At 37.0% G+C, this 22127-nt stretch overlaps 1 protein-coding gene across 1 annotated transcript in view; it reads left to right on the top strand.

Annotated features, from left to right (window-relative positions):
• rabgap1 (RAB GTPase activating protein 1) overlaps positions 1-22127 on the top strand; it is a 196353-nt gene that overhangs the window by 138886 nt on the left and 35340 nt on the right. The window contains exons 14-17 of the mRNA XM_043720124.2: positions 11758-11871; positions 16736-16810; positions 17675-17800; positions 21071-21214. Of these exons, the coding sequence (XP_043576059.2) occupies positions 11758-11871; positions 16736-16810; positions 17675-17800; positions 21071-21214 (459 nt within the window). The remainder of the gene's footprint in view (positions 1-11757; positions 11872-16735; positions 16811-17674; positions 17801-21070; positions 21215-22127) is intronic.

Raw genomic sequence — 22127 nt, 5'->3', positions numbered from 1 at the left:
ACTCTGGTTCGTTTCCCACCTCAGGCGACTGTGGAGTTTTCACATTCTCCCCGTGTCTGCGTGGGTTTCCTCCGGGTACTCCAGCTTCCTCCCACATTCCAAAGATGTGCAGGTCAAGTGAATTGGCCATGCTAAATTACCTATAGTATTAAGTGTATCAGTCAGGGGTAAATGTAGGGAAGGGGAATGGGTCTGGGTGGGTTCTGTTCGGAGGGTTGGTGTGGACTTGTTGGGCCGAAGGGCCTGTTTCCATACTATAGGGAATCGAATCTAATCTAATCATAACTAGCCTTCATGTCAGTGTGTATCTGAACTTGGTTTTACAAACTGCATCTTCAATTAAACTCCAACAATGTTTAACCTTTTTGAATTCACTTGTTGGTCATGTTAACAAGTGCAGAGTTTTACTTTTCTGAATAATTGATTAATTTCTGCTTTCTATTGGGGCTATGACAGAAGAAGGTGAAATCATAAAGTATAAAGTGTTGAAAGGATCAATTTAGTCCATTCTGCCTGTGCTTATGCACTTCACGAAAATAAAGGCTTTCTCTGCTACAATAAGAAAAATCTGCAAGTTTTTCCTGACAATAGCCTCAACATGATGAATCATGTTCTAAGCTGAATGTTTGAATTATTCCATTGACTCAAACTGGTAATGTACATTTTTTCACTATTTGATACGAATTTATTGAAATGGGTGTTCAATGCAATGTCAAACCAGAATTTATTTTTCAGCTCTATTTATTACACCTCTGAGCAGTTTTCCTGTTTCTTTGTGCTTTGTAATTTTTTTAAAAAGCAACAGATGTAGCATTCTTCAGTTCTCTACCTGAAGGCTGTTCCAACCCACAACACCATGATCACCTCCATGGCTAAGAAAGGAGACAGGTCCTGAATCCATCTCAGCCAAAGTGCAGATTGGTGTTAACAGCATTGGATTCAATCAGTCCCAAACTGACTATTCACCCAACAATATCAGCTGGTTCTCACTGAATCTGCATGACTGTGGCTCAATGATTAGTGCTGTTGCCTCCCAGCACCAGGGACCTGGGTTCAATTCCAACCTCTGGCAACTGCCTGTGTGGAGTTTGCACATTCTTCCCATGTCTGCATGGTGTTTGTGCTCCGGTTTCCTCCCATAGTCCAAAGATGTGCAGGTTAGGTGAATTGGCTGTGTTAAATTGCTCATCATGTTCAGGGATGTGTAGGTTAGGTGCATTTGTCAGGGGTAAGTATAGGGTATGGGGAATGGTCTGGGTGGGTTACTGTTTGGAGGGTCGATGTGGAATTGTTGGGCCAAAGGGCCTGTTTCTATACTGTAGGGATTCTATGATCAGATTACATGCATTTGGAGCATTGGACTATAGTTAGTGATGATACAAAATCCCATTTCTTTCCAATAAGTAGCTAACCAAGAATCTTTTCCACTCTTACTGCCTACTGTTGGCATATATTGTAGGGATTTACAATTGAATGCATCCTTTGGACAGCAAGTCCTGTACTGGGACTTGAGCTGAAACCCCTGGCTCAGTGGCAGAGATACTACCTACTACGGAGAGCCTCACAAATCAGCATTAAATATCGTACAGATTCTAAACTTATCATAAAAATATGCAGGTTCTTAAATACCTGATTGTTTTGCTCGGTCAGATGTTCTTTTAGGTATCTTAACCCTCAGTGTTGTATTTTACAAATCAATGTGCTGAGTACGTATTATGAAGTATATCTCTTCCATTTTTAATATAGCGCTAATAGCATTAAAAGGTTAAATTATATTTTAGCTGAAGTGCTGCCCTTATGGGATTTCCTGCTCCTTGATCACCTAAAATGATGGAAGGTCTCTGTACAGTTTGTCTATTTGCAGGCTGCAAGCAGCTCAGGAAGCTGGAACAACATCAAAAATTTCTGAACCACAACTTGTTAAATCAATTCTATCCCTACACTCATTGCCTGAATGAAATGCATTCCAGGGTGTGGTATTCTCTTGGAAATGTATTTATGTATAAAAATAATTTTCAGTCGCATTTCTAATTACATTTTATTGCTCATTTTATTTTAAAGCAGTTGCCCATTTGGTGGCTATGTTGAGTGAAATTTAGAAATATGGGTTACAGTTCTGGTGGCATCTTGTATATATAATCATCGTTAAGCAGTTAATGAAGGTGCATGCCCACAGTCTGGTAGCTTGCATTTTGTCTTGTGTTTGCCTGATCTTGCACGCATTGATCTTCATTCCACAATCATTGCTGCACATTGGCCTGTCTATGAAAAATCATATCCATTCATTGAGCTTGTTGCCAAAACCCTTTTATGAGCAACACCAGTGGCTTTCATTTGCTGACCACCTAACCTTCTCAATTTTTTTTCACTTAACCATTGCTTGTGCAAGCATGTTGAATCACACAGATAACAGGCACTGTCGTGGCAAACTTAATTGTACCAAGTATTGACAATTATTCAATACTGTGCTGGTTGCAGTTTGTTCATATAGTAATCTTGAGCTAAGTTTTGCTCCAAACCACTTCAATATTGTTTGTTACCTTCATTAGTTTGACCAGTTAGTTCTGAAAAGTTGTTTCAAAATATCCAAAGTGAATATTTAAGACTCCTCTTACATAGGTTTCTTATTCTGCATGCTTGATCTTTGCCCAGCTATGTTTCTGCTTCTGCTCTTCTCTTGTTCGTACATATCCTGAATTTAATTTGGAGAAACATTTGGAATTAAATTGGTACAAAATCTGTCACAATGAGCATTTGGCTCCTTTTTTGATTATTATATTCATGAGATCAACTGCCTGTTCACAATTCAAGAAATTTTCAAGATCATTTTCTGCCACTTCGCTTTAATTTGAGCTCAGCTTATTGAAATTTCCAGTAGACTTCCATGGTTCATGAGCCAAACAGCCACAACTTTCTTCCAATTTCAACTAGCTTTTTTCACAAGAAATGCTTCAACATTTCTTGTGATCAGCTTCTGTTTTCTTTGATTTGTTCCATTAATAGACATATCCTACCTTTGTATTAACTCTTGTTTGTTTAAATAATTTCACTCTCCTAAAAAATTGACCTTTGCCTCCATTTCAGTTCCTCCAATTGCTCATTTATATGTTTCAGCCAGGTGTTTGGGTTGGTCAGTAATTGCTCTTCGGGATAGCTGCAGTGAGCTGCCTTCTTGAATCAGTGCTCAGGCCCACAGTGCTGCTTCGGAAGAAGTTGACCCATGACACTGAAGAAATGTTAGTTCTTCAATTTGTTTCCAATCTAGTGCATATTTAATGTACCCGCCTGTGTTCATGTTTGCTGTTTCCGTTGTTTGTCCATTTCAACCAGCATTTTGAGTTACACAATTTCTTTGTCCTTTTCCTGTTTACTGGAATTGTGGTTTGCTCAGCACATCCCTGATCTCATCTAAAACTGCACCAATCCTCGTTCATGCTTTCCCTTGATATTTTCTGGTGACATAATAGTATTGTATTGATTCCATCTTGCTGCTTGATCATTATTAATAATGAAGCAATGCTGATATATTGGCTCTGTCAATTCAGACCACAGCTCGACTGTGATAGAAGCTTCATTGAATCTGAAGAGAGCGAAGAATTATGTACATAGAGAAACAGGAATTTTGAAGAGCTGAACAAATTAAGTTTGGTTAAGATTCAGCAAGAAAGTGATTATAGTGAAAGAAATAAACAAGTAACCAGTCTGGAAAAGGATAATTCAGTTTACTGACAACTGAAGTGGGAGTAGCAAAGCAGGGCCACACTTAAACTCATCAAGGCAGATTTATGAATAGTATTGGGAAGTTCTTTCGACAATGATCAATATGTGAAGTATAAGTCTAGTTGGAAGAGCAGAAGTGAAAATCTGGAACAGGAAGGAAATGGCTAAGTGGCAACTATTACATGTTTATGAATCGTTCAACTAAGATGGGCTTAACAGCTTTCCTGAAAATTTTTGAAAAGGAAACAGCAGTCGAACAAATGTAAAGATCAAGATATTTCTTTTGGTTCTTTCAGGAGCTATTTATGCTGGCAAGAATAAAGCTGTAGCAGAAAAGTCCGACATTGATGTTCAATTGAACTTTGTCAATAAATATATTTCCTTTACATGTTGAAAATATTCACTTTTTTTCTAAAGCCAAAGCAAATAAGACACTTTTTCAGAGTAAGTTCTCTGCTGCTATGTTGCATGTTTTTGTGACACCTGTTATACAAGCTTGTCCTTTGACAATGTATTAGAATATTGAAAAAGTAATTGAGAAATTGACAGGTTATCTGCATTCTGTTTATATTACATAATGACTGCATTTATTCCACAGCAAATCCTACATTGTGGGATACACAAACCAAAATAAATTATCAAGTAGATTTTGCTGAAGTTTATGTCTACTAGCAAAAATCACAAATTTTTGATTTCTTGTCTGCTTCCTATTTCTTCACGTGCTACTTTCAAATGCTATCTAGCCAATTCATCTGCTCTATTTAATCTTGACCTAAAATTTGTCACAGCCCAAATGTACAGTCTCTGAACTCACCAATTTCCCCTTAATTTATTTGAGTGGTCCTCTCACCTCATGTCCAAAAATCAACTCAAATAAGCTTAATTTTAGTTGATTCATTAGGTGTATTCCTAATTGCAAACAATACAAATAGGATTCCTTTATCCCAGGCCTCTTGATGGTCTTGAATGTAAGCCCACAACATGGACTTTAAGGTTTAATGCCATCGTTTTAATGCTGTTTGTGATTCTGGGTGTAACTGTGCATTTGAATTGTTTTATTTCTAAGATATCCATAACTTGCTTAAAAAACTTTGATGTAAAATTTGATCCAAATTGTCTTTCTGTGAATACTCTGTATCAAGTAAAAAAAAATTGCATAACTCTTCTACAATCCTTTTAGCCATGATCTTGTGTAATGGAATGACCTCTGGAAATCTAGGAGACACATCCATTATGGTAGTCAAATTCTGATTCGCACTTGTAAGCAGGGGTCCTATGCAATCAATTAAGACTCTTGTAAAAGGTTCCTCAGAGGTGGAAATGGGTATTAAGGATTTTATCACTGGCTGAGGTTTTCCAGTTACCTGACACATTTGACATGACTGGCAAAAGTCAACCACATCTGTGTGCAGTCCAGACCAATAACATTACTTCTATATTTTGGCTGGAGTTTTCCTTAATTTGCAAAGAACCTCCTGCTGTTGATCCATGTGCTGCCCGCACAATTCCTTTCTATAAGCCACCAGTAATACAACTTGATGAATTTCTGCCAATTACTCAGTCATACAGCATGGAAACAGACCCTTCAGACCAACCAATCTCTAACTGAACTAGTTCCACCTGCCTGCCCCTTGCCCTTTTCCCTCCAAACCTTCCCAATGCATGCATCTATCCAAACATCTGTAAAATGTTGTGATTGTACCCACATCCACTTTCACAGGAAGTTCATTCCACGTGCGAACCACCCTCTTAAACATTGCCTCATCTTTCTTAAATCGCTCACCTCTTGAAATCCCCCATCCTAGGGAAATGACAACTACTGTTAACTCTATCTATATCTCTCATTATTTTATAAACTTCTAAAAGATCACCTCTCAACCTCCCACGCTCCAGTGAAAAAAAGTCCCTGCCTATCCAATCTTTTATAACTCAAACCTTCCGTACCTGGCAACATCTTGAAAGATCTCTTCTAAACCCTCTCTAGCTTGATAATAACCTTCCTGTAACTGGGCAACCAGAATTGGATGCAGTATTCCAGAAGAGGCCTCGCCAATGTCCCGTACAACCTCAACATGACTTTCTAACTCTGATACTCAAAGGACTAAGCAATGAAGGCAAGCATGCCAAATACCTTTATGATGGTCTCCATTTCTACATCAAGATTTTATTTTTAAGATAGTAAAATTCTGGGATTCTTCTGTGTATGTTTTTTGATAGAACTGCTTTCGTTTTTCCTCTGTTGTAATTCAGTTGATTTCTCTGAACTAAAAATATCCAGTTTGTCCTCTACCTGTTCTTGTATTTTCTCAACCGTTTGGTCAAACATGGTCTACGACAATTGAATTTCAACTTCCTTATTGTTATTGCTTGTCTCCTGCTTTCATCTGTGGTTTTGTTATCTTGTTATCTTCTCAGTCAGGAAAAGTCCCAGGATATACTTCCTGTAACACCTCAGTTGTGTGATTTTTCCACTGGCTTTTCAACCACAATAGGTATTATTCCCACCTGTGATCCACCCTTATCATTACAAAGGTTAAACTCTGTTTCCAGAACTGAGGGGCTGAGAAATAAATGGGAAGGCAGTGGGGCTTGGAAGGTAGCAGGAAATATGATAGGTAGATGAAGGTGGGGATGTAAGTGATAGGTCTAAGAGGAAGCTGGAGCAGATAGGTGGGAAGTGGTGGTAGGAGGAGGAGAATGTTTCAGTTCTGGAAATAAGAGTTTATCCTGGGTAATGATAACAGGTGGGAATGATACCTATTGTGGTTGAAAAGCCAGTGGAAAAATCATGCAACTGAGGTGTTACAGGTAGTACAGTTCAAGAGAGCAGTGCCGAGTTAGACGGTTGGGACTGGGAAATGGGGAAACTGGTGAAATCCACATTGATCAGGTTGTACATTCTTTTGCAGCTGTTTAGGTTCCATTGGGCTTTCTTTTACCATTCCAACAAAACTCACCAGCTCATCTTGTTTTCCCACATCCATCTACCCAGTGCTTTTTCTAACCACTGACATTGCAACTTCATGTGGCCTACGTTATTCTAGTGAAATACCTAAGCTTTTTTACCTCTCTCCCCCTCATCGATTTCCTTTTTAACTTCTGTTGTTATTTTTGCTATATTCATTGAGATCTCCTTTTCCCTTACCACCTGAGGATTTCTGTTTTCCCCAAGAGCGTCATATGTTTGTAATTTCAATGTCCTTATCCACCCATCAAAGTTACTTTGTTTGATCCTTACAAACTCTGTGTACATTTGACCACGTTCCCTCCTCATTCCTAAAACATAAGTTTCTATTACTAGTCCATATGCATTTAAAGTGGCATTTTTTTACCTCATTATATTCCCCAGATAACCACCTTTTAATAATGATGCAAATACCTCACTAGCTCTATCTTTGTTTGGATCAACAAAATCCACATGGTCAAGTGCTATTTCACCTATATAGTCACTTTTTCAAATTAAATGAAAAAGGCTTCTACATGCTTCTCATCAAACTTGGGCAACACTTGGACATTTTTAAATAGATCCACACCAGGTCTTTGGCTAGGATGAGATTGCTCTTCATCATGGTCCTCATCACTACTCCTACCTTTCACCTCTACCTCCATCATTTTAAGTCAACTTTGACATTTTAGTTCCAAAGTTCAAAAGCCCACTTTCTCCCTTTCTTCTGCGAGGGCATTCCTTCCTTTTCCTTTTTCCTCTGCTTTCAATTGTAATTCAATCTGTTTCATTTCCTTTTTATGTTCAAGCTGCTTCACTTGAGGTTGAATTTTAGCCATTTCCAAAGGTTCTGATGTCATTTCCGGCAATTGTAAATGTCAGGCTATAGCTGCAATTACCTCCACCTTTGCATGGACAAAGGCAACTCCAGCTTGTCTGCTAATTCCAAAAGCTTGCTCATTTTTTGTAAAACTCCTGAAGTGACATATAGAGCCATACAAACTCTTCGGTCCGACCAATCCATGCTGACCATAATTCCAAACTGAACAAGTCCCACCTGCCTGCGCTTGACCCATATCCTTCCAAACTTTTCTTATTAATGTATTTATCTAAATGTCTTAAACATTGTTGACTAAAAGAACCAGAAATTATTCCAAACAACAACTACAAAAAATGTAATAACTGAGAAATTTAGATGAAAATCCAGAAATAAGCCTCCAATCTCAGAAGCAGCTGCAAGATCCATGTTACTCTTAGTCCACCACTCTTAATGACTGAAAGAGGCATTACTACACAAGACACAGCATTTTTAAAGCAACTGAATTCAACGTCCAGAAACAGAACACCAACCTTTGCCACTGTTTGCCTTGGAGTCCAATAATCCTAAACCCAACCTGGAATTTGAAATTTTGATTTCAACAAGAGCCCCCAGTTTGTTATGGGCCAGACCAAAATCTCTCCAAATACATTAAGAGGATAGCCTAGATCTCAAGTTTTTCTCATGTTAAAGGCAAAATGTTTTGTTCCAAATGAAATTCAATTGGCTGGATTACTTGACTTTAATCACAGCACACATTACACTTATGCTACAATTCAAATACAAAATAAAAGAATTAGCTTAACAGTAACTCCACTGAAATGCTTAATGAAAAAAAAATTAACTAATTAACTATTTTAATGTAGTGGCATCCCAGAACCACACTCTTGCAAAGGCAAATTCAGTAAAATAGATTTGTCTCACATGCAATTCCAACAGCAGAAAGAGAACCCCAGCTTTTAACAGTAACAGACAGGAGTAATTGCATCCATATCCAGCTTCAAGATCCCAGCAACCGTCACTGAATGCTGAAACCTCAAAAAAAAAAAGTAGTCCTGGCTCTGTGGAAGCTTGACACCCCTTGCCTCGCCCCCCCCACCCCCACCCCAATCCAAGCTACTTCTATTGTTGTGACTTTTTAAAAAAAACAAGGCCTCAATGTTTACTTTATTGATGTTGAAGGAGAACACTCGGCGTCTCATCCTCAACCCCTCCATCTTGGAAAAAAAAGAACAAAATATACTGCTTAAAGCCAAAGTATATTCACAATTGTATGGCAGTATACCAAGATGAGAGGGAGGAAATAATGTAGGTATCCACAGGGCCTATAGCTTTAATCAAAGAGATCACTTCTCGTATATAGTTAACCATGTTTTCATTACTTTCCAGGTTATTTCAACTATCCAGGTAGATGAGAACTTTTGTAATATAACTACCAACAAAGTAGATATTGTTGAGTCTATCAGACATGATGTGTAAACTTTAAATGCCGTTGCTAAAGTCAAAGCTAATATGTTAAGTAAACATGTCAATTTACCATGACAAAGAATACTGAAAAAGACCAGGCACATCCACTAGCTCTAGTATTCACAGGCTCCCCTGGCTAAAATCATTCAGCAGGACCTTAGGTAGTGGATTAAATCACTGGTTTCCTTCCAAGACAGCTTAGTTGGTATACTGAAGGAAACGCCAGTGTTGTTTGGTTGTCTCTCTTTTGAGGTTGTATTCAGCTTATCAAGCAAAAGATATCATTGGAATTTTGGCCAAGTATTTCAAGTACAGAACTACAAACCATAATTCAAAGCAGCGGAATAAAGTAGGATCAGAAACGCTAATGGAAATAAGTGGAAAGTAAACTTGAACAGAGATCTAGAGAAAGATCTTCATTCAAAGAAGAGGACGTGTTTGGAAAAGACCAGCCAGTTACTTTCATTTTTAATCTAAACTAAAGCAAGATAGTATTTTCTCAATGGCAACATAGAACTGTCATTGATGTGCTGTGAATGACTGTCATTGTTCAGATTTCAATTAAAAAGTTAGAAATGAATACTTAGTTTCCCTGTATGTTTGAGATAGCAGGTTGTGTAAAGATTTTCATTTGAATGGTGACATTGATCAGATTGATCATCAATTAAGAGATACTAAGCCAATTTCACATTCTGGACAGCGTACCTAATTAAGTAAGTGAGCTCAGTTAAATCTATTTCCATCTATTCAAGAAAGAAAGTTCAAATTGTTTATCAAAATACTGAGCTCTGTAAGTAAGTGCAATTATTTTTGAGCATTACTGCACTTGTACTTGAAGCTAAGCTGGTGCACGTGAAAGTGGATATTGATGTTAAGCATCTACAAATCGCCCTGTTTGTTGAGCAATACGAAATACCCCAGAACGTGTCATTCGCATTCCTCTTGCTCTGCCCATTCGGTATAGCGTCTGACTTTTTGATTGAAATTAATTGAAACAGAATTAGAAATGAATGTTCATGAACAATGTGCAGAATAATATTAAAATTATAATGGGCATCTCCTTAACAGTGAAAGAACAATGCCCCATCTGAGCATTGATTTATAGTTTCTTTACTCAATAACTGTGTGTGAAGTATAGTTTCCTATGGTATTTTACCGATATGCGATTATAGAAGATTTTTTATTTCCTATTCCACTGTTGATTTTAGTTTTGCCCATAAACATAAAGTAGTACAGTGTGTCTGTTGATTGTGACTGGAACATGGCAGTAACGCAAGAAAAACAGCACATGTTTTGTTAATTTTAGCTTTACTTATTTTGTACGCTCTGCATTTCTTGGAGGCTGTATTATTTCAGTACAGGGGCTAAAATTGACTTTTATTTTGTAATCTTAAATGATCACTGCTTTCAAAACTTGGTGATACCAGATTTAAGATTGGAAACCAAGCAGGTGTCAAAAAAAATCCACCTCAAAAAATATTTGGTGCTAATAATTCAATGACTATTATGGTTAGTTATTAAAATTGCTCTTTTTTTGGTTAAAACCTTCAGAACTTTAAAATATTTATTTAGTGCAATTAACAAGGCAGTTGACCTTGCTGAGTAATGGTTTCTTTCATAGCTTGTAATTTTCTGTTAGTAACTGTTCATTGAGTCTGCTATTAAGTGCACAACTGTATTCAGTCAGATGTTTTGATTCTGAAACTGACAGTTATAAAAGTCATAATTATTCCTCTATTCCTCTGTATTCCTGATGAAGGGCTTTTGCCCGAAACATCGATTTTCTTGCTCCTCACATGCTGCCTGACCTGCTGTGCTTTTCCAGCACCACTCTAATCTGGACTCTGGTTTCCAGCATCTGCAGTCCTTGTTTTTACCTCATTATAAAAGTTGTTTGGAGATGAAGTGGGCCTTAATAATCATGACTGGGCAAAAAGCAGTTGATAATGCAACAAAACTTGATGTCGGGTGAGGTGTAAACAGGCAGATGTCTGTTAATATTTAATATCCCCCTGCCTCATCCCATCTCATTGAAAGTTAGCACTACCTGCTAAGTTTAACAAAATGAATCCAAATTTCCAGCCAATATGGAAATATAAACTCATCTAACCATGTAGATTTAGGGAGCTACATGGGTATAGCAGTGATTTTGATACTTGGTGAACCACTGGAGTTTCCAGTACTGGTGCTGAACATTTTGGGGGGGAAGAACTGCCAAATATGATGCAATAAGCCTGACTGAAGCTGCGTACTTTGAGTTACTTGTATGTTGCCAGAGGTTGTACTGTTTGTATCAGCATCATTGCTGAAATTGGCAGAATAAATTATGGGTAGTTTGAGAACTAGAGAATCGACGTTTCAGGCATAAGCCCTTCTTCAGGAATGCCCGAAACGTCGATTTTCCTACTCCTTGGATGCTGCCTGACCTGCTGAGCTTTTCCAGCAACATAATTTTCAGCTCTGATCTCCAGCATCTGCAGTCCTCACTTTCTCCTAGTTTGAGAACTAGTTGTTCTCACTAGAAATTACTTTGATGCTTCACAAGATCTTTCACATGTATCATTTATTGACATCTAGAGAATCTGATCTTAAATAATTTATCCTCAGAATTTAGCATTCACCCCGAAGTGAAAGAACAGGGTGTTAAATCAAATTGCCCTGTGTTGTGCATGCCAATAATAGTGAACTTAGACCCCATCTGTTTAATTAAGTAATTAAGAATGTGCTCTCACCTAATAAAGATTTTGTGGAATGCTTTAAATCTTGTGTTTTTTCCATGTATTAATATACCTTCTTTTTCTGGAAATAGGAATCTCCCCAAGATAGTGCAATCACCAGGGATATCAATCGAACTTTTCCAGCACATGATTACTTCAAGGACACTGGTGGGGATGGTCAGGATTCCTTGTACAAGATATGCAAGGTATCAGCTTGCCAGTATATTGTGGTGCATTTTTGATTATGAATATGTTTATTCTAATTCTGATTTAATGTTATACCCATTTACTTCTGCAAATAGATTTTACAGTATCCATTAAAATTTTAAGAAAGTCTTCAATAAGCTTGTAAATTTTCTCACACTTTTCAATTGAAACTGTAGTTATCCTCTAAATGTGGCATCCTGTGTTTCTTTTCGTTTCCTATCCCTCATAACTAAATTACACTTAATATAGCAGAAATTGTGCTTTGTTTTTGAATCTCTTTCAGACTTCAGCATTAAGCAGTAAATTGTGTTGATGAATTGGAAACATTGGTACAGGTCCTTTTTGCCTTTAAAATTTCAGGAAGAGGTTTTTGAAACTGCAGTGGTTGCTTTCATGTTATTAAAATAGTCAGAGCAAATGAGAAAAAAGATTCCCTGAAGTGTCTCCAGTAAGCTGCTGATAGAATATCAAACAGAAATTTCTGTATGTTCTTTTAGCAATCCAAACATCTGTGACAGACCATTATCAATACAACATAAACTGTCAAAACAGAAGGCAGCATGGAGCAATGAGAAACTATTCAGAGCAAGCTTTTTCCTCCCATAAACCATCTGTGGTTTGCTCATTTTTTATTTACTTATTTTTTCTCTCAACCTTGTGAAACAAGTAATAAACCAGTAACAAAACCAGAAAGTTGAAGCAATCTAAAAATCGTCATTGGCCCCCTTCAAATGATCATAAACCTTTTGCATGAAGTCTGCAACCTATATTCTGAAATATGGCATTATTTCCATTACTCTTGCAATATCCAAATGTTTTACCATATGGTATGAAATTGCCTTTCCTAAAATAGATGCTGTCCAGCTCAGTGAATTTATCAAGGTGGCATAATGTCTATTCTTGTGTTTGTTTTGCCCTTGTCCTTAGTATTACCTGTATCTAAATTATTTGCATGTCTCATTATTTCAAAGGGTTTTGAGTTGTTAGGAGGTTAACTGTAGGTAGTTTTTTTTGTTGTTTAAAGTATTAGGTGTCTATGATGTTGTCTACTCATCATGGCTTCTTCCGAAATATCTCCCAAACCTGAGATCTTCACCATCCAAAAAGGATAGGTGCAATATCTGCATGGCATAACCTATAAATTCCCTTACAAGCCACTCTGTTTGGACTTGATCACTTTTCCTTTATTGCCATTGGGTCATAATACTGGTACTCCCTACTTAACAGTAACTTCACCACACATACTGCAGTAGTTGAAGAAGGCCTACCACTACTACCTCAAGTGCAACCAAGCATCACTAAGTAATGTGCAATAAATACACTCAAATTGTAAATTTTTAAAAAACGCATCAAAGTCCTCTTTCTGATCAGCGAATAGCACAAGCAGGCCAGCATTATTTATTGTAATCCTAAATGCAGTGACAAAGTGTTGCCGATATGCCGTTCTATTGTAGGTAGAGGTGGTCACAAAGGGATAAATTGTCACTGTTTCTGGATTAAATATTTGTACTGTGTTTCGAAGCCATTTTGTTTTACCTGTACTGAAATTCTGTTCAAACATAAAAGGTCTAAAATGTTAAGAAACTGAGCTAAATTGACAAACAAATCAACAGGAAATACAGAAAACTCATAACTGAAGATGCTTGTGCCAATCTTATCTGATTTTCTAACAGTCATAGATATATTTGAGTTTATAGAGTTTTTTTCAGGAACAAATTGTTTTACGGAGTAATTAAAGTGGGCACATTTAAGAGCAAATGCAAACACTTAAAATTCCAACTACTTAATGTTAGAAAAACAAGTCCACTTTCCAATGTCATTTTATTCCATTGAACTACCTTGGCTGCAAATCTGTGAAAATGGGCAACATGAGTAGATGTAGTACAAGAAGGTAATTGAAATCAGTTGACAAATGTTACCACTGTATGAAATTATAAGAAACTCAATAGGATTCCTTAGAGAGACTTATGCTGTTGATGATAATAGCCAGATTGGAAACTTAAAATTTTAAGTTGTCTGATGTAAATGGTAAGAAACAAAATCAGCAAATCAGAATCAACCTTTTCCAACTAAAGTAGCTGACAAAGCTTTTAGACGTAGTAATTATTTTATGCGTACCTCGTTTTGGGATTCCCCATGTGCTCTTTGCAGCCTTAGTTTTCAGCTTTCAGGTGACACTTTCTCTTTGACTAAGCTTGTGGTTCAGTGAACTAGTGTCTCTTTGTGCCTCGGTGTTATACTTTGTTTTATTATGTTTGTGTGTAGCAATTGGAATATTTTGCTGTAGAAAAGGCTCTACAGCACTAACGTTTTCAAGAAATGTTTGCAAACTAAACAATAACTGTGCATTCACCTTAATATTTCTGAGCTGCAAACAGGTCTCTCTGACTGATGTAGGTTCCTGACATTTGATGATTCAGATAAAACTTTAACATTACTAATTTATGTGGTTGGCCTGACAGGAAATAATAATTGATGCAAGATGGCTGGCTCAGCATGCATGGTGAATAGCTTGATGTTCATTTCAGTTGTTTACTTTGAACTGTTAACATCAATTTGCAGTATATATATCTATTGCAAACCTGGCAGGAAGTGAGGTCAAGTGCTACTTACACAAAGAGTATTGCATCTTGTTGCACAATAATTTTGTTTACTCCATACCCAGACAGTTTTACTTTAGGCATAGCAATATTGAATAAAATGGATGAATATTTGCCAAATTCATAGTACCAGTGCAACCTATATTTAAAAATATTATAATTATGGATAATATTGACTAAGCTGCATTCATTACCAACTCTTGAAGGGGTGGTAGTCTTGCTTCAAGTTGATCATAAAGTTATGTATCTACGTGTAGATATTGTTGCTAATCGCTCATGGACTAACTAGGATGTGCTCTCTCCAAACATTAGCAGTGTGTTCTAATATCTGCCCTTTTGAAACAGCCATGCATTATTCATTTGAAGTAGTGAATTTGTGCTGTGCCAAAATAGGAGATTTCTTCCCCTGCTTTAAAAGCCTACATAATTTATGTCACCTAGCATTAAGTGAAATGAATTCAATTATTTGTAGTAAGAGAAAATGTGAAGAATAATTGAACATCCTATTTTCATTATTTCTCTGTTAAATTAAAATGCTTGACCCAAGAAGTCTCAAAGCTAAATTGGAATTTCATTAATTTGAAATGGTTTCTTTGAAAATGAAACATATGCCTTCTTTCTGCAGTGTGGCTGTAATTCCTTCTAGCCAACCAATGTTAACTCTCTCCGGTTCTGATAAATATTTCCAGTTTCCACAAATGTGCAAATTCTAAATGATCTTGTGTCCCATGTTAAACATCTTTGACCCTCCCTTATCCAATACAGAGAGAATTAGCTGTGATTGTTTTGAATTCATTATAAGTATCTGCTGAATAACAAAGCCATTCTTCACTGGACAAAATCACTTCACCATCCGAGAGATGGTTGAGTATGTACACCGTAGTTGATTGTTCAAAATTGTACATACAAATTGGCAAAGCTTCAGAACCAAGTGAAGAATGTTCAAAAGAATAGAAGTAGTTTATTTCTTTCCAGTGAAAGCCACGTGGTTCTAGGAGTTTTACTTTTGTAGTTTAGAGTCCGATGTCCTAGAACTATCCTCCTTCCACTTCACACTTATTTTAGTGGAAGTTATAATGTGTACATCTTAAATCAATAATTTAAAATTGTCTTTGAGTCTGATTATGCTTGGACTTCTGATATTTGTTACCTGTACCATGGTCAGCACCAGCCAAAACCATGTAATTCAGCCTCCTGACAATTGAATGACTGATGCTGGGGGCAGTACTTGGCCTTTGATAAGCAAGTTTGGTAATGTCTCATTTACATGATGGATCACAGAAATGAAGAGATATAAAAATACACAAAATAATCTGTGTCTACCTGGGAATTCATTTCAGAACCTTGTATGTTTCTATCTGTGTTCACCCCTCATCACTATAAACTGCAGAGAATATGGACACATTTTTCAGCTCCTCCTCTCAGGACAGTAATCTTATCCCAGAGACCAGTCTAATGAACTTTTATTGCACTATCTCAAGTGCAACAACAAGGGATCCCCAGTTTATGAATGTTCAACTTACAATTTCATACAGTGGTGTAATTTTAAAGACTCAACTTATGCATGTTTGCTGTATTTAGAAATGACTGCTTTACGTTGTCCTTCAATGTTGTCTGACTACAAATCAACTTGCGATCAGACTCCAGAATAGAACCCATTTGCAACCTGGGGACTGCCTCGATATTGTTCCTTAAATATTGAGACAAAAATGGCACCCCATGTTCTCCCCACTACTACCATCACCAGCGTGCGCACATGTGCACTATGCCACACCACTGCGCCCCCACCCCCAAACAAAAAGAGAGTGATTTGGCTTGTGATTCACTGATATCCAGCACCAATCCTTTTGACTATCTTCCAGTCAGTGTGACAAGCTGAAAATACCCCAAAAATTCCTCCCCTCTTTTCCTGTCATTAATCATCCTCCATTATGTTTGTTTTGTTTAGAGATTTTTATGTAAGTTTATTTTTCTAAAACTATAATTACAGAATTAAAATACACAATTACCTTTCAGCTATCATGTTAAGTCATCTTGAAATCAGAAAATGAGCTTTAATTAACAATTTTCTTGTACAGTATAAATGTGCATTTCTTTTTAAACTGATATTCTTGCAAATCCTCGAGTGCAAGACAAGCAGCTTTAACAAAATGGCTTCAGCAATATTTAATTTCTGTGCTGGTAGATGACTGTTGAAGATTAATTTTGTATAGATTTTGTACCATTAAGTGTTAAAGGACTCTCGAGTTGAATTTTTTTTCAGGCGTATTCCGTTTATGATGAAGAGATTGGTTACTGTCAAGGCCAGTCCTTTCTTGCTGCAGTACTACTCTTGCATGTGAGTGCATTATTTTGAGAAGACATATTATACTTGAAACTGTTATCTATAATGGCTTGAAATGATTGTGTGAAGTGCCATCTTACGGAAATATTTTGTACTGCATGCAGGTTTTTCAATTCCGCTAAATTTATTAAGGTCACTAAATGTTTGTTATAAGTTATTTTTATAAAACTTTGCATTCCTTGTGCAATTCTGTCTTAAAAGGAAGTTGGAACGATGTTAGGATGACACTTTAAAGCAGTTCAAGTTTGTTGATAACAATAACAGGAATTGCTGGAGAAATTTAGCACATCTGGCAGCATTTATCAGTGACTGTTTAGAGCGGTTTGTTAATAATCTGGTGCATTAAACAGCTTAAGATTTATGCATAACATTGCTGTGCAATCATTTTAAAATGTTCAAGTTTTACATGTTGCCACATTGAAGTAAATTTCCATAGACAGCTCATTCTTAACCAGAAGGCCTTTTTGGACAACTGTGCAGCAAAAGATGCATGACTGAAAAATCAGCTGTTAAATCTGCAGTTTTAAAATTTATAGAAATGCCTGTTTCCAAACATCCGTTTTCAAAAAGGATTTTCCAGCTATACTGTTTTAAGATGGTGATTTAGAAGCACCTTCCTTGTATTACATTTCAAATACTACTTGAATAACTTGACCATTTCTGCAGAAATTCTTTCTGGTCAACACACCACCCATCTTACTTTCTTGTATGTCGAATAAAAAGCATCCAAGTGGAATTGGATTATTGATGTATATTATGCTTACTATTGAATTTTTTGAGCTGTGCAAAGTATTCTACCAAAGAAACTTATTATAAGTAACTTTTTAATGACTTAAGTTTTCATTTATATCCTTTCAGATGCCTGAAGAGCAAGCATTTAGTGTTCTGGTCAAAATTATGTTTGACTATGGACTCAGGGAACTTTTTAAACAAAACTTTGAAGACTTGCATTGCAAATTCTATCAGCTGGAAAGACTGATGCAGGTAATTACAAAAAAAAACCTAAACAGTAGTTATGGTGTGGTAAGGTACAGTTCATACTACGATATTCAGTCGGACTGGTTGGGAGAACCCTGGTCAGTGTAGCTTTTGTTTTAGTGTGGCATTTTTACAAAGTAGATTCAGAACAACATGGGAATAAGTTCATTAAAACTGATGGAATCTTTTCACAGTCAACGTTGGTAGATGTAGCATTGGGGCAATGAAAACTGAGCAAAACCCACGCCACAATCATGTTTGAGAGCAGTCATTTTGAGCTTGAAACTGAAGTGTTTGCTGAAGCTATAGCTAATTAGCATAAGATGTAACGTTAATGATTTCTGTACCTAGCTTCACCCATGGAAATCAAGCCAGTCACTAATGCTTTTATTTGCTTAACATTGTCATACAATAATTATTGGATTTCACATGTAGTGCAAATGGATTACGTTTCTGCTTATTGCTTCCTTGGAACCTGAATTTGTAGTGTTACTTAACAAAGGATGAATCTTAGAATGTTATGCAAGTGCCATTAGTAGATTAAGTAACATTGGTGTCAATTTCACATATCTATTTCTATCTCATTTTCCAGAAACCCAAATTTCCAGTCACTGTTCTACTGCCGTGAAAAATTTTCCATACAAATAGTTTATTTTATTCAATACATGAATAGATTTGACCTGGTTATTTAAACAGAGTATTGTGTTTTGATCTAAAAAGTTACAACAGACCTACCTCTTTGAGAAGAAGTTTCAAGTGACACCAAAATAACTGCAAAGCAAGTTTTTCTTTCTGGAAAAGCAGATCTGTAAATCTGAATAGGTATATGAACTTTGTCAATAGGGAACATCACAAAGTAACCCAGTGGTCCACTATATTTTTTAAAAACTCGAGATTTTGGGTGAAGTGTCAATGCTAAAAGAAACACTTTTTAGAATTCTATATATGTGAGTGCCATTCATTTTTGGCATTCCTTGATATTAAGTACATAATTTCAAGATGTAATCATTTACATAAATGATTTGGATGTGAGCATAAGAGGTACAGTTAGTAATTTGCAGATGACACCAAAATTGGAGGTGTAGTGGACTGCGAAGAGGGTTACCTCAGATTACAACAGGATTTGGACCAGATGGGCCAATGGGCTGAGAAGTGGCAGATGGAGTTTAATTCAGATAAATGCGAGGTGCTGCATTTTGGGAAAGCAAATCTTAGCAGGACTTATACACTTAAGGTCCTAGAGAGTGTTGCTGAACAAAGGGATCTTGGAGTGCAGGTTCATAGCTCCTTGAAAGTGGATTGATAGGCTAGTGAAGAAGGCATTTGGTATGCTTTCCTTTATTGGTCAGAGTATTGAGTACAGGAGTTGGTAGGTCATGTTGCAGCTGTACAGGACATTGGTTAGGCCACAGTTTGGAATATTGTGTGCAATTCTGGTCTCCTTCCTATTGGAAAGATGTTGTGAACCTTGAGAGTTCAGAAACGATTTACAAGGATGTTGCCAGGGTTGGAGGATCTGAGCTACAGGGAGAGGCTGAATTGGCTGGGGCTGTTTTCCCTGGAGCGTCGGAGGCTGAGGGGTGACCTTATAGAGGTTTACAAAATGATGAGGGGCATGGATAGGATAAATAGACAAAGTTTTTTCCCTGGGGTCGGGGAGTCCAGAACTAGAGGGCATAGGTTTAGGGTGAGAGGGGAAAGATATAAAAGACCTAAAGGGCAACTTTTTCACGCAGAGGGTGATATGTGTATGGAATGAGCTGCCAGAGGATGTGATGGAGGCCGGTACAATTGCAACACTTAAGAGGCATTTGGATGGGTATATGAATAGGAAGGGTTTGGAGGGATATGGGCCGGGTGCTGGCAGGTGGGACTAGATTGGTTGGGATATCTGGTCGGCATGGACGGGTTGGGCCGAAGGGTCTGTTTCCATGCTGTACATCTCTGACTCTATGACTCTAAGATACTAATACTAAAATGTTGGTGAATAAGGTGATCACCTTGAGTTTTCATTGCCTAAATGTCAAATTTTTATAATACATGTTATTCTGAATCCAGTATCATCATCAAAACAAAGCAGAATCAGTTCCATTTGGTTTTTGACTCAACTGCCTAAACTCTTCACTGTTTTTAATACATTTCAATTGCATAATAATTTAATAGACTTTTGGTTCTCATGCCAATACACCACTCAGCAGGAGTGATCATGCCAAGGCTAAGCACATAATAGGCCCAGCGTAATGGATCTATTGTGTATTTGAAATTGGAGGTATTTGACTACAAAATGACTTGTTCTATAACTCAACCTTAACCAAAAAACAGTTTCCAGAAATTCATACAAAATTGAAAAAGCAAATCTGAATTCTAGTTCTGCTCATATTTTTAAATAGAGATGAAAACTCTTACCAATTCTCAAGTTAACAACTGATAACTAGGTGTTTCTTTAGAAACTTGAGTGGTTCCTGCGTATTGTCTCTTATGATTCTGAGGATCTTCAATCTACCCCTTAATTCAACTTGACAAATTTTGACAGAATTTTGTTTTGATTAGTTTTTGTGATCACTTCCTAATTTCATTTCCTGTTATTAGTTTAAAATTCTGCAACTTATTATTTTTCCATCATAATTTGGCATTTACGTTTATTACTGTAATGCTCTGTGCTTCTTATCTTGTACACTAAAAGCAAATAACTTAGTTTTTGCCCTGTTGCTGTTTGTGGAATATTGCTGTGAATAAATTGGCTATTGTATTTTCTTAGATTTATTACATTGCAAAAATGCTGCATTTGTTGTAGAAACCTCTGGGGGGGGAGGCACCCTGAAGTTGTTGGTACATTGTTTTTATTAATATGCATCTGTGACAACTTTACTGTCAAGTGACTTGTACTAAAAATAAGCTACTTGTATTATAGCTAGGAAGGGCCATCAAAAGACAGTAATTTCAGTACAGGTCATTCTCCTACAACACGTCTTTTGTTGCGAATTCACTACAAACAATTGATGAATTGGTGACACTGTTTCTAAAGCGCAAACTTTTAAAACGTGTTGGCTGTAACGCGCTCACATCGCTAGCACTTTAAGCACTGTTTCTAAAGCATGATTTTTCTATAACACAGGGTTGTATAAGAATACAACCAGTGCATTGTAAAAGAATTGACTATTCTTTTATTTAATTGAGTTGGTGAAATGAGTGTACCTTTACTTCAAGAATGGCTGTGCAGTATCTGAGGGCAAGAACTTCTATTCTGCTTCTAATAAATGTTGTTTTTACTTTCAGGAGTACATCCCAGATTTGTACAACCACTTCTTAAACATCAGTCTTGAAGCACATATGTATGCTTCTCAATGGTTTCTGACTTTGTTCACTGCTAAGTTCCCACTCTATATGGTCTTTCACATTATTGATCTGCTGCTCTGTGAGGTGAGTGTATTTTTATAGGGAAAGTAATTGTATCCATAAAATATCAAATTTAATTTAACAATGATAAAATTGTAAAAATCTTAAAGGGGATTAATATTAAGTTTACACAAGAATATTAATAAGGGTTTTGCTGCTTCTTTCATTTTTGGTTTCATTTTAATTTCCAGCTTTTATCCTTTTCCTTCCTTCCTTGTCTGGCAACATCCGAGGAGCAGGATTCCTGTTGAAGGGCTTATGCCCGAAACATTGGTTCGCCTGCTCTTCGCATGCTGCCTGACCTGATGTGCTTTTCCAGCGCCACACTCTTGATTGTGATCTCAGCATCTGCAGTCCTCACTTTCTCCTCCTTTCATGTCTGCGATGGGTTTTTAAAAGCACACATTAGGATCTCACTGTGACCACCTAGATAATTGAGACTGATTTAGTGTGACAACTCAGTTAGTGAAAGTACCCCATTTGTGTCGTGTAATTGAATGGCACTGAACTAGCTACAGGTGATTCTCCCCATATGGTGACTAATTCTGGCCTTAAATGGTAGTTCAAATAGACAGTCAATCTTTGTAACTTCTGGGAGGTGTGGTTCAGATCCTCTATATGTGTCCTATCAGTCACATCCTTCCCAAGTACAGCAAGGGAAATTAAGAATAATTACTCTTGAGCCAAATACTAATTTCTTCTTTTGGAGATACTGATTGGCTACTACCAGGAAAAAAAAACTAATTTGAGAAAAACAGGAAATGACAGAAGACGAAGTAGTGCAGTCCAGTACTGACCGAGGAAGCGAAAGGTTGCATCGAGCAGGGAAATTGTTACTTTCATGTTTGAGGAAGATTCAAATTTGGTTGTCCCAAAACAATAGATAAAAATAGATAAGTCCCCTGGGCCTGATGGCATTTATCCTAGGATTCTCTGG

The sequence above is a fragment of the Chiloscyllium plagiosum genome, unplaced genomic scaffold (genome assembly GCF_037043375.1).
Source record: "Chiloscyllium plagiosum isolate Xiang-an unplaced genomic scaffold, Cpla_swu_hap1 HiC_scaffold_21, whole genome shotgun sequence".
Taxonomy (NCBI): domain Eukaryota; kingdom Metazoa; phylum Chordata; class Chondrichthyes; order Orectolobiformes; family Hemiscylliidae; genus Chiloscyllium; species Chiloscyllium plagiosum.
The sequence above is the reverse complement of the archived record's forward strand: the minus strand, read 5'-3'. Positions and strand labels throughout refer to the sequence as shown.